The sequence below is a fragment of the Manacus vitellinus genome, unplaced genomic scaffold (genome assembly GCF_001715985.3).
Source record: "Manacus vitellinus isolate BGI_N305 unplaced genomic scaffold, ASM171598v3 scaffold_39_pilon, whole genome shotgun sequence".
In the NCBI taxonomy this organism is placed as follows: domain Eukaryota; kingdom Metazoa; phylum Chordata; class Aves; order Passeriformes; family Pipridae; genus Manacus; species Manacus vitellinus.
The window spans coordinates 2463809-2479984 of record NW_021940534.1 but is presented as its reverse complement, the minus strand read 5'-3'; the positions used below and the strand labels follow the sequence as shown (position 1 = coordinate 2479984).

General features: G+C 42.1%; 1 protein-coding gene across 4 annotated transcripts in view; it reads left to right on the top strand.

Annotated features, from left to right (window-relative positions):
• The window catches only part of RNF144B (ring finger protein 144B), a 91864-nt gene extending 78462 nt beyond the window's left edge, over window positions 1–13402 (top strand). For all 4 annotated transcript variants that reach the window (XM_018077679.3, XM_018077682.3, XM_018077680.3 and 1 more), the window contains 5 exons: window positions 3971–4031; window positions 8763–8967; window positions 9785–9929; window positions 11637–11726; window positions 11926–13402. In XM_018077679.3, the coding sequence (XP_017933168.1) occupies window positions 3971–4031; window positions 8763–8967; window positions 9785–9929; window positions 11637–11726; window positions 11926–12066 (642 nt within the window). In that variant the 3' untranslated portion in view covers window positions 12067–13402. The remainder of the gene's footprint in view (window positions 1–3970; window positions 4032–8762; window positions 8968–9784; window positions 9930–11636; window positions 11727–11925) is intronic.
• The last annotated feature ends 2774 nt before the right edge of the window (window positions 13403–16176 follow it).

Here is a 16176-nt window from a genome sequence, read left to right as displayed (position 1 = left end):
TTAATTGCATTATATTCCATACATAGCCGAACAAAAATCCCACTGGGAGTCAGTTTAAAATACCGACTTTTTATTTTTAATTTGAAAATTGGTTTACATTTTTCTGGGGGAGATTGAAATGGTAAAATGAGAAGGAATGTAAGAAAATGTTGCAGGCTGTACTATCTTTTTCAGAGTCAAAATAAAAATGTTTGATCTTATTTACTCATTTTTAAATAAAATGAAGGAGAGCAAATGAGAACCTTAATTTTGTTTTTATTTGCCACTAAATAAGAGAAGAGCTCCTTAATGGAGAAAATGAATAATTTAGTATTTCTTTATCACTCTAGTGAGCATGGTAGCTGATGAAGAAAGCTGTGGGTGTAATTTCTAACAATAAAGATATTGAACTCCCATCCCCCTTTCAAAAGCAAACCACAGCCCCTGTTGAAATTGTTTTACACTGCTTGCAAAACGAGACAGTGCCTCTGTGAGTAGGATTTTGGTAGAGGTGGACAATGCCACCGGTTTCAAACTGCTGTTGCTGCTGCCAGTGCAGAATCTGTCCTTGATCCCTGTCTGCTCTAGTGAGAGGGAGAAGCACTTGTCCTGGGCAACTTCTCTCCCTTGACATTATCAAGGTTTGATTCATGTGGGTGTGAAAGGAAGTAAGGTCTATTCAATTTTCTTGATTGCCTCCTTACATCTCCCTTGAAAGCCTGAGAATAGGTGGAGTAGTGATTTTCCCTTTCCACTGTGGTAGCCAGTGTTTAAAAACAGGGGAGTTCTTCCTTGGGTCTTGGTTGCTGCACTGCCTGTAACAGTTTGCCCCTGTGTCAACTGAACAAAATTATTTTGAACCCTTTCATGTTTCTTTCTTTGCTCTTTTGTCTTGTGTAGTAACAGCACCCCTGGTTATCATACCATGCTGGGTGATCTTTTTGGATGCTTGGCAAGGGGCCAGCTGGAGCCCTTTGTGGTAGTAAGCCTTCAAAACTTTGCTTTTTTTCCATGGATATTTTTACTTTCAGTGAATGCTGCTGTTCTTAGCAAGAGCTCTTGTGTGTTCTTGTGCTCTATAACAAAGTATTTTAGCTGCAGATGTTGCTTATAGGGTGTAGAAAATCAGAAAACTTACTTCAATTCCTAACAGTCTGATTTAGTCTCAAGATATTTTCAGGAGAGGAGAGTCCTTGTCTCTAATCTTTCACTAAAACCCCCAATGTAAAAAAAAAATCCCCCAAACTTGTCCTGTAGCATTTCTTCCTCCATTTCTGATGTGCTTGTGGTCTTTCTCTTTTGGCCCTTTGCCATCTGCTGGGTTGCTGTTTTGCTGCCTCCCCAGATTTCCATCCCCTGACCAGCCCAGAGACATTTGTGGTTGTGCAGGAGAGAAATGGACACCCAGGTAGGGCTCGAGAAATTGTCTGGAGATGAGCATTTAGACTGATGCCAAGTAGGAGGAGATAAACACCAAATCCCCTTATCATGCTTATTATGGCTGTCCTTCTTGATTAAGTGTAAGTGAGATTAAAAGTTCACTGAGGAAAGGATTTGCTGGTTTGGTTTGGTTTGTTTTTTTATGGGGACCTGATGCTCATGTTTCTTTCTTTCCTTCTCCCTTTCTTTTTTTTCCAATTGAATCTGTGTGTACAGCTTTGGTGTGGCACTGAGTTCATGCAGCAGCAAATTGTGCATTCGTTTCCTCGTGCCTAAAGATACTAAATCTATGAGAGATTTCTGCTCAGCATCTCTCAGGTTGATGTCTGTGTGGGAGTTATCAGGACCTAGTCTTTCAAATCTGGGGAAAATTAGTGACAGGCTGCATGTGTTCAATACCAGAGCTGCATGCAGAGAGGGGGAAGCTGAGCTATGAAGAGGGTTTGTAGGAAGAGGAGTGGGGCCAGGTGAAACCAGTGGGAAAGGCTGGCATGGTAAGCTCAAATTTTCCATAGGAGAATGGGAAGCCTTCAGCACTGGCTCTGCTTCCTATTGAAATCTACAATAAAACTCCTACGTCTGCTCCCACTGTAATCAAAAAGGCTGATTTTTAATACATGGGAAATTCTGGGCTTGATAGATCTGCTCTTGAAAAAATTGTTAAAAGCCAAAGCAAGCACAGAAAGACCCCAGACAACTAAACGATTCACTTGAGTGACTCTTACAGCATTGAGACTTGCTGTTTTAGTTTAGTCCTAATGAAGGAAAATTTGAAGTAGTTGCCAATGCTCACCCAGCTAGAGAAACGCATATGACTCTTATTGTTTTCCAAACTATTTAGGTTTGAAGCTGCCCTGGGGAGGAGTGGGCAATACTGAAATAATATGTCTTTGCTGAAACTGCCAAACTTCACTCCTTTTACCCTTTCATTTAGTTATTATTTATTTTCCAAGAGTGTTTTAGCTGACTTCTGATGAACAGGTGAAGAGTTTCCCAGGAAACTCTCTGTGTTTACAATCATATTAATGTAATACTGTTTCATATTAAAAACAGTTTACATGCTAAATTCAGAAACTGAGTGAGGACAGTACTTTGACCGTGGGCAGATTTACTAGACTAAGAATATACTCTGTAAAGATTTGTTTGTGTTTCCTATTTTGTTATTAAATCCTTTGATTTCTCCAACTATAAGCATCTTTTAAGCATCTTTGAACACTTAAATCCTGACATAATTTGTATTCATTTTTGTATAATACTGGCTTAGGTTAAATAAATGATCCAAGCATCTGCTACAAAATGCAATGTTGTGCAATCAAGTCTAATTGATTCGAGATCTTAATAAAGCAATTTCATATTTAATAATACAAATATATTTATTATTTTCTTTTTTTTTAATCTATGAAAGGAAATGTGTTCACAGTATGATATGGAATATATATTGGATTTTTGTCATTATATTTCTTCTCATGAATACTGTATCACACATCCAGAAGGGGAGCAAGGACCAGTGTCCACTTCACTGAAGGCAAATTTTGCCTTTTGCAGTAATCTGAAGGACTGTGGTGGGTTACTGGATGAGAGTATCCCACTGAATGAGAGCCCTTGACTTCAAAGTTCCACACTGCCTCACAGTGCTTCAAATGATCAGGTCTTGTATTAGTATCAGTCTGGGTTTATTTTCAGTAAAAGAGAAAGATATCTTCAGTGCTGGTACAATATTACAAACGGATCAGACAAAGAGAATGATCCCACATTCTGAATCCAACAAACATGTAGCTCCTGAAGTGTCTATGAAGTTTTTTTTGAATCCCTCCTTACCCTGTGTGCAGGTTTGCTTATTAGTTTTAAATAGGGCACTTGGTTTTCTTACGCAGACTGTTAATTGGAGATTAGACCATTTAGCCTTTCAGGCTGCTAGTTTAATTATGGTAATGTGTAAAATGTATCAGCAAAGCCTGATTGTCTATGCCAGCTAAATATGTTATCTTCAGTCCAGTTCCCAGTAGGCTGGTGTGTGTCTAAGTCAAATTCCAACAGCAATGGCATTAGCTGCCTCAGCCCACACCCCATAAAGTGAATGAAAAATGGAAACCAGACTGGCTTTTATGTTCCTGAGAGCTAACTGACCTCTACCATTAAGACTGGGAGACATGAATGAAGAACCATTCATTTGGGCAGTATTCTTGTGCACGAACAACATGCTACAGTCTCCAAGGCTGGCAACATGTCACCCTTTGTTACGTTAAACTAACACGAAACTGAAAAGCCTGAAGTAAATACTGAATCCACAGAGAAGGCTTTCCTATGCATGATAGAAAGATGTGGGCTCATCTACTAGGCTGTGTTGCAGAAATAGGGGAGGTCAAGAACTGCTTTAAGTTTTGGTGAAGAAAGTCAGAGTACAGAGGAAGGTGATGCTGAAAGCAAGCAGGAAAAAAAAGGTGGATTTTTGAGCCAGCTCAGGAAAGCAGGTGTGTAGAACATCATTCTTATTAAGTTTTTTAAGTCTGTGTTTCTAATGATTTTTCTGTGTATTTGTTTCTAATTTCAGATTGCCTGTTTGGTGCCTGTTGACCAGTTTCAGTTGTACAAGAGGTTGAAGTTTGAACGAGGTGTGAATATTTTTGTTTCTATTACCTTCCTTTTTACAGTGTCAGTGGAGGTACCACTGTTACATACTGCAAAGACAAAGCCTGTTGAGTGAGTTGAGGAACAGACAGAGAAGATGTCTTTGTTTTGAAATATTTTCACTAGATCTCACCGTGCTCCAAGACAAATTTGAAATTCTTTCAGTTTTCCAGAATCAACAAAGTGGCATCTTACTGAATTATCAGACCTTTACTCAAGCTTGTGGGCAACACTCTCACATTGTGAGCCTGAGGCTCCATCGTTCTTCCTATAGCATGCTCATCCTGAGTCCTCGAGGTGGTGGTTGTACTGTTAGAACTAGACAAGCTGCTAGAGGCTGGTGCAGGGCAGGGCACAGTCCTCTTATACATCCATAGGGATCTTCAGAACTTCTGGGGGAGACATACCCTGAAGTGCAATGTGGATTTTTGCAAACATCACTGAAAAATAGATTTTATTCTGTAGAAGCCTCATGTGTGTTCATCAAGTATAGTTGTTCTTTTTTTTCCAGAGGAATAATAGGTCCCCTCATTACTGAGTAAAGCCTATTAGTAAAGAAATTTGAAACTGATGGTCTCACTGGGGCCAAGCTTTCCTATTCCCAGAGGTAAGCCTTCTGCATCTGGAGATGGTTCCTTGCCAAGGCTGAAGAAGAAGCTTGGTAGTTAGAAAGATGAGATCCCCTTCCTGCTTTTAAAGACCGATACCAACTTGAAAGTCTCATTTGGAAGCTGAAGTGTTTTTCAAAGGACTCACTTCATGGTAGTTTGCCGAGTGGTGTGTCTGGGACTGATTTGCCCTAACTCTGCCTGTTTTCAAACTTTCCTTGAAAGACTGTGCTTATATTCTTGCTTTGCATGCATGCTTAGGTGCAGGTGGACTAGGAATATGTAAGACAGTGCAGGGGTTTATAAAAATTAGGCAAAGTAATGCACTTGAAAAGATGGTCATATAGAAGAACATATAGGTTTTTATAGGATCTAATCTGACATGAGTCAGATGACTTCATGAGCACGAAGTACAAAAACTTCAAAATGGGGCATGCTCAAATATGCCCCAGAATTCATAGGAGAGTGCAGATTGTAGCTATGATTTGCAGGCACTCAGGCCAAAAAAAAAAAAAAAAGAAAAAAATCCCAGTCTTTGCTATCATTTTTTATTCCTCTCTCTTATTATACCACCTTCTCATTTATCTTTAATTCCTTAGCAAGTCCCTCTGGTCCCTAAGCCCATTGGTGGCTTATCTACAGTCCTAGACAATGGAAATCAGAGCTTGTTAAATTACCATATTAAAGAGTTAAGGAAGAGAGACATTCTTGCAGTACACTAATCTGTTTTATGTAAAACCTTTTTTAACTGAAGACTCTGAAATGAATGTTTTCTGGTATCTCCTCCTCTATAACTAGCCAAAGCTGAACTCATGATCTTCTGTCCAACTCACTGTTACATCTCTTTTTTTTACTGTCTCCCACACACAGAAGCTTGAAACTTGTCTATTTTTAAAATCCTCCTTCCCTTTTCTTTCTTGCTTAAGTCTGACAAATTCTCCTCTACCTCTGCTACCTCTCTTCATGATGATTCTAAGATCTGTCCTTGCTCCTTTATAGTGAGTAGAACTCGTATCTAAGCAGCAGATTTGGACATAGCTTTTTGCCTTGCTTATTGGCCCCAACAATAAATCCAGCTTACTGATGTCTGGGACCAACGATTCCTGCTAGCTAAAGCTCTGACCTGGGCACCCAGCACTAATACCAGCCCTGGCCAAGACCTTTTGCCTATCCTGGATTTAGCTTTGTCCCCAAGGCTGACCCCATTTTTGGACTCATCAATTGGACTTGGCTTATTAGCTTCCGCTGGCCTGAAGCTCTGTTCTCAGACCTGAACCTCACCTGCCAAAGCCTGCTTACCCTGACCAATGAGAACACTTGTCTACCAGTCTTCTTCTGAAGCCAGCAATAAACCTTGATGATGGCTCCTGCTGGGGAGAAATTCTGACCTGGAATCTGCCCAGGGACTCTCGGCAGCCTTGAGATCTGTTTTGTGTCTTACGTCTGTGTCAGCCTTAGCACAACCTAGCCTTTTTCAAACCTAACCCTCTTCTCCCTTAAAATAGGGAGGTGCTAGGGTGTCCTTCATGACTTTTGTTCTGATCAACATAGCCCTTTAACTTCCTCTATTTAGACCCTTCTTCTCTCAGCTTTATTCAGTTGAGATATGGACTCTTTGCAGAGTGCACTGACAATATGATGTTCTCTTGTGGGTTTTGTGTTCTTAGAATGCAAATATTCTCAGGCTTTAAAACAAGCTTTCTCACATATCTGTATCTTCTCTGCATCCGGCTAGGGCCAAGCCACAGAGCTTATGCACAGAATATTTTGGTAGAAGAAATAGGAATTGCTCTATGTCTATTAAGGATAGGGCTGATGTCAGCCCCTATCAGAAGTAAAGAAATAGAGGAATAGCATGTGGTTAGGACACATGCATTATGTTTTTGTTTCTGTGACAATTGTCCAATAGGCTGAGTGGTGGATGATGAGAATCTCCATCTTATGCCTGATGGAAATGTAGTCCATTTTAAAAGGAGGTGTTCCTAATATTCTGTGAAATAGAATCATAGACTCATCCTTTTAATGAGTACCTCTCTTGAGACAGAAATTCTTTTCTTCAGGGTGCTGCATTTCCTTTGTCTGCCTCCCACATCTGACCTGCCTGCTCACATGTTTTATGAAAACTGGCCATATCCCTGCCCAGTGCTGGCATTGTTTGGGAAGACTTTCCTCCTGAGAGTGGAGTGCATTGTGGCTGAACTGGCTGTGGGGAAGCAGGGGAAAGTCTTGGAAGAGAAATGACCCTAACCAAAAGATGGAGCAACTTGTCAGAGCAGGATGATAGCCTCTTCCATTTTTTTTGACTGAGTCTTTTTAGATTTTTCTGGTTTCATTTGTACTCTGTGATAAACCAAACTGTATGAGACAGCATGGATTGGAAAACACTATCTGTAAGTTCTTTTAAAATGGAGAAAGTGGGAGAGGAGGGAGTTTCACCTCATGAATTACATCTTACTGCAACAAATTGCTAAAAACCAGTGAGATGCAAAACCCAACTCCCTTTCTCAAAGAGATGTCAAAACCAGACATCCTGTCTTTTACCCCAAAAAAAGATAGGAGAATTTAGGTTTCCAAAGTTAAGTATGTCAAACAACTAACTGCTGGACCTACAATTTATCTCATTTTAACTGCTCAATGTCAATAGAAAACATACGGAACCTACTGTGTTCAAGATTAAATTCAATAGTGAGCACTAGGCCATGGCCTTACCCAGTTCAGAACTTCTTTTAAGACACACCGAAGAAACCAACAGAAATAATGGTTTCTCAGTTAGGACAGTACTTTTAAAAGGTATGTAAAAAGGACAAATTACTTGTTTGGTCATGCCTCTCTTCTCTCCACAAATGAAGCTGCAAACTAATTTGTTCTTGCTTTCATTCAGTGGAAGGCAAAATCTTTGTTTGTTTTTGGAGGCAAAGGGAGCATGGGCAAAAGAATAAGAGGAAATAATGGAACTAGATTCATGAAATGGTTGAAGGGAGGTGGTACAGCTGTTTTGCTGGCACTGCCTAAATTATAGGTAACAATTTTTGACATGGATATAGAAATTGTCCTCATCTGTTGGAGCACTCTGGCACAGACTCAGAAATGACCTGAAGTCAGAGCACTGAGTACCTGTGTGCTGCAGCCAGCAGAGAAGATGATCATCCTTCTGTGGTTCCAGCCACATTTTCCAGAGAACATGTATGTGAGGCTCTTGTGCAGCCTTTTATTTCAGGAGGGACAACATTTTGTCTGCTGGAGGTACATTGTAATGGCTTTTGCCATCTCACAGTCACGGTTTCCTCCTGCTTCTGAGACATGCCCTCCACCTAATTATTCGCAGTGGCGGTACCAGAGAACTCCCAGGGAAGGATGAGAGATGGGCAGCTCCTGCAGGCGCAACAGGTCTTTTCTAGGGAGGCTCTGCAGGGTGTGAGTGTTCAGCTGCATCTCACGGACTTGAGCAGCAAGTGAACAACAGTGAATGTATTTCTGCTGGGTCTTTTGTTGCAAGTCCAAATTCCTTGAATAAAGCTGAGGAAGGGAGAGAGAGACTCAACAATTATCATTTGCTGCCATGTGGTGATGACTGTAACTCAGTGCCTCCACCCCAAATCTTGACTGTTGTTCTAAGCTCACTACCAGACAAAGAGTGATGACATGATACATTGAATATTAATTGGAGTTTGCAGATAGAGGGGAGTAAATAGGGCATGGAAAGTGACTGGAAATTAATTGAATGACAGTCCTTCTGCTGTTTACACAGAAGTTACTGCATGGCTTGTACGTACGAAAGACTCGGAACACCCTAGTGTTACAAAAGGCACGTGCTTGTCAGCAAGCAGCACTTAGATTCGTATTTTGGACCTCCCTCTAAAAAGGCAAAGATATGCTCTGTGTAGTGTATTTCTATTCTTGTGATGCTTTTAGTGCAGCTGCCTTAGCAGAGTGCAACTGCAGACCTGCCTAAGGAAGAGTAGGCTCAAATCCCCGTGGGCGTGGGTGTGGAGTGCTTTGGCTTCCACACCCCCTTGTAGAATTGGGTCTCCTATGCCTAGGCACATGTCACTGGAATGAAAAGGAGGCTGTATAAAGAGTTTTGTTTCTCTCTGTGTTGCCTTTCAGAAGTGCACTTGGACCCCCAGAGAACATGGTGCCCCACGGCCGACTGCCAAACGGTGTGCCACATTGCAGCAAGCGAGCCTAGAGCGCCGGTGCCGGTGGAGTGCCCGGCTTGCCACCTGCGGTTCTGCTCCTCTTGCAAGGAGGCCTGGCACCTGCAGCACCTGTGCCAGGAAAACCAACCTACTCCAGTCCCAACCGAGCAGGGGTAAGAGGGGAGTCCGTGGAGGCCATACATTCTTTTGGTTCTTTCTGTCCCAGTGCCCCTGCTTAATATTTCTAAAATCCCTCCGTAGACAAACCCTAACTCTTACACAGAGTGTAAATTTCATGCGCTGTGAAAAACCTGATTTTAGCTCATTTTGCTTAGGTGCAAATAACCTATTGACAAGCTTGCATAACTCATTAATCTACAGAAAGAAAGCACTTTTGTGCTTAGATTATGTCATGTCTCTGGCCCTCCATCTTTATTTTCAGAATCAGATTTTGTTTAGTTGTGTGTTCAAAGTTTTTGATCATTTTTTGCAAGAACTGAGAGACTTAAAATCTAAGCATTCTGCTTGCTGGAGACTTCATTGGGAGTTGCCAGAAAGCTCTTGCTATGATTTTTCTTCTCCAGGTTTGATTGATGGCTTTGGTGGAGTTTAAGCTGATTTTGTTCAGACAGGGACAGTGCTTTGAGTTGCATAATCCAGTCCTGTAAACTGAATTGTGCAAGCTGTCTGTAACAAAGTCCTAAGTTGTAATGCTATAGGTGGTTAATTTGTGGATGTAGCGAGGGTTGGTTTTCTGTAGCATAAAAGAAGAAGGCAGTGGAGTTTCACTTTTATGTGATATTAATATCTTACACCTAGCAGTGAGTATATGTCAGTGTATGGTACTGAACATAAGAAGCTTCACACCTTTGAGTGCACTAAGACAACAGCACTAGATGCTCTGGAAAATAAGCCCAGTATACTTTAGGCAGTGGAATATCAACAGTAGTTGCATTTAGATTTCACTGTGATGTTTCCTTGCTCTTCTAGATCCCTTATTGGAACAGAGACAGAGGCACCAATTAAGCAGTGCCCAGTTTGTCGGATCTATATTGAGCGAAACGAGGGCTGTGCTCAGATGATGTGCAAGAACTGCAAGCACACGTTTTGCTGGTACTGTCTGCAGAATTTGGATGTAAGTGCTGCAGGAAAAATGCCTAGATAAAGAGTAACGGGATTGGGCTTAGTGTGAGGCCCTGTCCAAGCTCTTCATTAATTCCTTGCTGTCCTAGCCAATATCTTGTCTTCCTTCAGCTTCTGACTCAATTTCTTTCTCATCTTTCACCCAGTGCTTTTATTTGTATCAGTATCCTTTTTTTCCCCATGAAGTGTTATAGCCACATCTGTGGGTCCCATGGTAGTTCTTTGAGGGAAATGAGATGGACTGGTTGCTTTCTGGAGGTTCTTTCCAGCAACACCTTGCTCTTGTTCCCTCTTCCAGTAGTTAAAACCCATTTGCTTGAGAGTGAGGGAAATAAGTGTCTTCCACCTGCTTCAACAACAAAGGACACAGCCCGTCCAAAAACTGGTATGATACTGGGTGAAGTGGGTTGTTCCTTGGTAGAGTGCTTAAGAGGTCATGGACTGTGTTTGCTGAAGAGACTGGTTGGTTGGGAAGCTTGAGGATAAAAATGTTGGATTATGAGCCTGAATTGTGAAATGCCTGTTGGTTTCTCAAGGGTTGCAAACTAGTCTCAACTCGTGTGGACTTCAAGTTTCCTAGCAGGATTAAGAGTCTCGGAAATAATGTGCTCTTGTATATGGCAGTTTGCCTTTTTGGCACAGACATCACTAATAACTGTGGGAGTGTGAAAGGGACTTTACCAAGCACTTGAAACAAAATGTTATGTGCTGCATGGCTTTTCTTGTCCTCTTTTTTGTCGTGCAACTCCTGTTGCAGCCAGCAAACAAGGAGACTTCCTCATTCTTCATCCTTCCTTTAGTCGTCATGCTAAACAGGTTTCACTAAGTCTTGTGTCCCATTTCCGTGTGGGTGAGCATGCTTTTTCAATGTGAGTCTTCCAGCTTGCTTCAGAGTACATACAGTACAGGGTGATTGCTTAACGCTGTGCTGAAGTGGAAGACTGTCAGATTGTCACAGCTCTGCAGCTACGCCCTTTTTGAGTTTTTGTCAGTTCAAAGAGAGAAAGAGGAAAAGCAACTGTAGTTGTGGGATTCAAATGTGGTTTTTCTAAATGTGCAGGGTTACAGGAACTCGGGGCATAGATGAAGGCAATAGGTGTAAAGGCCGAGAGTAGGGCTGAAAACTGAAAGGGGAAGCAGCATCACCTTACAGCACAGCTGGCTAAGGGAGGGTAGTGGAGGGTGTGAGTCACCTTCTGAAAATTTGGTAATTTAGTAAGTCTTAATGAGAAAAGAGAAGGGAAACAGGATTTTTCTACTTTTTAAATTTTCCAGTTAAGTCTAGGAAGAAAATGGCTATGAAGCATAAGTACAGCAGGAGAACAGCAAGCAGAAGCACCTCAGGGAGATGACCCCTCCCTCACCTTGCCAGTTTTCAGAGATATTTGATGTTTTCAGGCCCCTTTATTATCATTAAATTACAGACCAGGTTCTTGTGCAATAGGTGCAACTCAGAGACATATGCTTCTTAAATGTCGGGGAGGAAAGATGCTGGCTGACAGCTGAGGTGCCAAACATACACCAATTTTTGAAACTACGAGAAGTTTGTCTAGGTAATTATTTAGAAGACAGGTGAACTTGTCTGCTGGCAGCTGGCAATTTTAAAGCAGTGTCAGGAAGGTTGTGTTTCCAGTCTGGTCTTGAACCACTCCCTGCAGTACCATAACCTGCTCTTAGAGCTTCTCCTTCTGTTTTTCAGAACGATATCTTCTTACGCCATTACGACAGAGGCCCTTGCAGAAACAAGCTCGGCCACTCACGGGCTTCAGTGATGTGGAACAGAACTCAGGTGTGTTCCTAGCCAGCTGGGCAGAGCTCTCATGCACACATGAAGCAAAGAGATTTTACCCTTCAGGGAAGGACCAAGAGGATTATTTTTGTTTTTTTCATCTATATTTTTTGTGACCTATGCTATGCTTATGCATGCACATGTGTCCTTTATTTTCCACATTAGCTCAATACCTGTTTTTCACCCTCCTGTCTTTCAGGTTGTGGGGATCCTCGTTGGACTCGGTATCATAGCACTGGTGACCTCTCCCTTGCTGCTCGTGGCATCTCCATGCATCATCTGCTGCATTTGCAAATCTTGCCGGAGCAAAAAGAAAAACCACAGTCCTCCAACAACCTAAAACTCTGTGTCTGTTTGAGTCTGCACCCGTACAGCATATGTATGTGAGAAAGCACATTGGTTGTATTTTGGTGCCACACCTCCCAAATAATGCTCCTTTTTGTCTGCCAATTCTTGGGATAAGTGCCTATTCTTTACAGGCTATTCTATCACTAACAAATCCGAGTGTGGGAAAGATCTAGATTATTGTGCAGTACGTATGGTGTGGGCTTTTGCTTCCCGAAAAGGAAACCAGGACACCATTCACTAGTTCATACCATAAATATGAGACACCTTCCAAGACTGCTGGAACTTTCCCATTTTCCATCAGCTGCACATGACTTGATCCTGCAGTGTTACACTGCCTTTGCAGACCCAGTCATTACTGTTGTGCTTTCTGTTGGTTCTTGGTGACACTCAGATTTCTCAGAAAGTTCTGGGTATTTTGCGAAAGAGGGAGAGGGAAAAGCCTGATTAGATTCTTCTGCCTGGTAGCTTGTGTCCTGTTAAAGGTAACAAACCATTAAGAAAAGGGGTTTGGTAGTTCCCTGTCAATTGGCTGCCATGGCATTTCTTTCAGGATTGAAATCAATTTGATTTTTTCTATTGATCTCATTTACAGAAGCATAAAACCAACAGAACACTTTCCAGCTAAGACAGGGTTCTCTTCTGAGAGCCCAGACTACCTTGAGAAAGCTGCTGTTTCTTCTGGTTCCAACACAACATATCTACCATGAAATATGAGGAGTATGCATATTTCCCTGTCATTGGGCATGCCTTTTGTCAGTAACATGGATGTAGCAAACTCAGCAAGAAGCTAATATTTTAAGAGGGGTCATGATACAGTTCCCCTTCAGTGCACAGTGTTGGGATCTTGGTTGTGTGAGCATAGAGTGGCCTCATGGGCATGGATATATGGGGTACATATGTACAATGTATTTTCTGGGCAGTCAGTGTATTTTTTTCCATAGTTTACATGCGGGGTCAGCAAGAACCCTGTTAAAAGTTACTCAGACCAGGCTAAGCCAAGCCCTCCTTTAAGATCTTATGGACCTACTGAAGTGAATACTTGGGAAATGCTGTGTAAATGTGAGTTCCATCCATTGGTGGGTATTTGTTTTGTCCTGCTCAAGGTTAACAATCGTTGTTACCAATATTTTTCAGTGACACTAAATCTGGAAGGCTGTCATTTAACAAACCCTTCATTTTAATTTTGCGCCTCATCACCAAACTGATTCAGACCCTGGTATCAGTTACACTTGTATAAGTTCACTGAAAGAGCTGGAGTTACTCCAGGCTTGCTCAGGAGTAGCTGAGATCAGGCTCTGCTCCCTGGAGTTTATTTCCTTATTGGCTGCTGCTCCTCACAACTGGGGCTGGTGGTGCTTTTGTTCTGCCCTCCTGCCTGTGCATTTTATATCTGTGGGAACAGATGCGAGTTTGCACTGTGTAATTGGTTGTAACTCCAAACCCCTTTCCTTAAGGGCTGCAAGGTTTAAATGAGATGCTCAGCCTGAGTGTTGTGTTGGGCTCCCACTCTGCCAGGCTGCCCTTCTCCAGGCACACAGTGCAGGTCACCTGAAGAGTGCTGCGAAGAGTGTCTGAGCTGTTGTGCTTGGCTGAGCCCCAGGAACTTTGCCTTCTTGGCAGCTGGAAATGTGACCTTTTTTTTGTTTCACTCTGCTCTCTGGTTACTGTCACAAAAGTGGTAGGTGTTCTTGTTTTAAGAAGAAAGTGTGGTCTGCTGAGCAGACTAGCAAGGACAAAGGCCTTAAATGATGCTGTCTGTTTTCCTTTTTAATTGATTTCTTTTATAAATGCTGTCTGACTTTGCTACCAGTCCTGACTGGAGGGCAGGCAGTGCTCACCAGTGTGAAAGGCTCTATTTATTCTTCCTCCACGGCTTTGAAGGGAAGCACAAAGGTAATCAGTACATTCTAAATAGAGAGTGCAATGCAGAAAACTGCCATTTATAATAAATAAAGAATGTTTTCTCTGTGTGTGTTTTCTTTAAGAGCACTACTGTGACAGATTATAGAGTGTCCAACCCTTGGCTTTGCACTATTTTTCTACCTATGTTTTTACAGCACTACTGTCATTTCCATTTGATTGATGGACTTGAAGTTGTGAGTCTTACTTTAATGAAGCCTCAAGGACAAAGATGTAGGAGCTGTATGGTCTCTTTAACCATAACCAGCCTTGCAATGCCCCAATGTCCTCTGCATGTTAAAATCTGTGGGTTTTTCATGTTTTGTGACCTTACCCATGACCAACACACCCTCTGCTAGTCCACTTTCTTTCCTTGTCCTCTCCCTCTTTCCTTTGGCCTGTTTTTGCTGAAATGCCTAATGGGACAAAGGTGTCTGGTATTTTTTTCATTACTGCTGTTGTGTTAATGAACCAGTCAAGTTCTTCCCTCTGTTAAAGAAATGCAACTGAAGGCAGCTGTCTTGCCCAGAATCCAGTAATGGACATGTTTGACCTTTTTTGATTCTTTCTGTGTTTTCTAAAGCTAATGCAGATCTCTCCATAGAGTGGGAATTTGTTTAAACGGTTTGAAGAACAGTATTTCCTAAAAGCATGGCACACATGCCTAGCTGTAAAGCCTGGGAAAACAACACCATTCAGTTTATTTTTAAGTGCTCGATTTAAGTGCAGTTAGTTCCCCATCAGGGGCTAATTCCTATGGAGCAGGAGGAAGGTATTCCTTTTCGCTGTGAATGTCTGGTTGCCAGTGCCAGGTCAGGTGCCTGGTGAGGGTACAAAAAGTAGTCGAAATTCAGTATGCAGGAGTTTACACAACCTGGCAACACAAGCGCCAGTCCAGGCATCTAAGAAATCTGTATGACTGGTAGAAGTGGCACAGACTGTAAATGGAAGTCTTTACACCAAAGCTGGATAAGGAGAGCGTGTACTGCAGGCACACCTTCCTTTGGCTGCGTAAGTGCCGCAAATTGACCTAGAAATAAATTCTGGAAATACTTTAGAGGTTAAAAATTGAAGTTTTACAACCATTATTTTCTTTAAAAGGCCATGTCCAGTGCCCTGTATATCCTAGCTTTTTCACTGAGCATGTGCATTAAGTAGACCCTGACCTGGCCAGCACATGAGGACATCCTAACTCTGCCGAGTGGAGCAGTACCTGTGCTGAAGCGCTGGGAACAGTAGAGACTTCTTGCCTTCTTTTCCAGAAGGCAGCTATTTTACACCAGCTGGTCATGCTCACAGATTTTCCTGAGAATCATTTTAGCAAGAATCTTTGTACAGAGTTGGGTTTTGATTTGTGTCATTTGGGATTTTTAATTTTAAAAGAAACATTAAAGTCACTTTGTAGAAGATTTATTGCAAGCGTGACAAATAATACTAATAGAAGTTAGGGAGAAAGAAACAAAAACAGGACTCCAACTACTTGTGACTCTTCTAAATCAATGTCTCTGTAAATCCACCCTGCTGAACTCCATTTTAGTGATGTGGTTGGTGCCTGTCAGTGCCAGGCTTCACTCCCCTTCCCATCTCTCTTCTTCCCCCCATGGCAGGTGGCTGACATGAGGGTAGCAGCCAGAGGAGAGCTCAGGGCTGTGGCAGTGCAGGGTACCACACAGGAGCACATCGCCCACCCTGCAATCATCACCAGTTTATCCTGGCACCTTTAACCACTGAGAGAGAACTTGAGGGGGTTTAGGCCATTAATGTGACATTGAGAGCATTCACAGATGTCTCTCTTGGAGAACAGAAGTGGCAAGTACTCCATTCCCTCTGAACTAGGAGCATTCACCCCTTATGAAAATTGGACTTTAGATGCCTAAAGGTCAGTTCCTAAAATTAGAGACCAGTGCTAGAAATCTGGATTTTTACTTCACCTGGCCCCAGATCTCCATGGCCACATATTGCACAGTATTTCTCATCAGTAACAGGGTCTGTGTCAAATACATCTGAGGATCCCACTCAGCATCCCAAGTCCTTGTGTTAAAATGAGGATGATGATACCTGTTCCCAAACCCATCTATTCCTAAAAATATTTGTCATGCTATAGCATAAGCACTTCCCTGTAGTATTTATTCTGGAACTATGGGAGGTGGTCAGTTCAGTAAGTGAGGATTTATTATTGCCACATGGGGTTGCCTACCCTAAA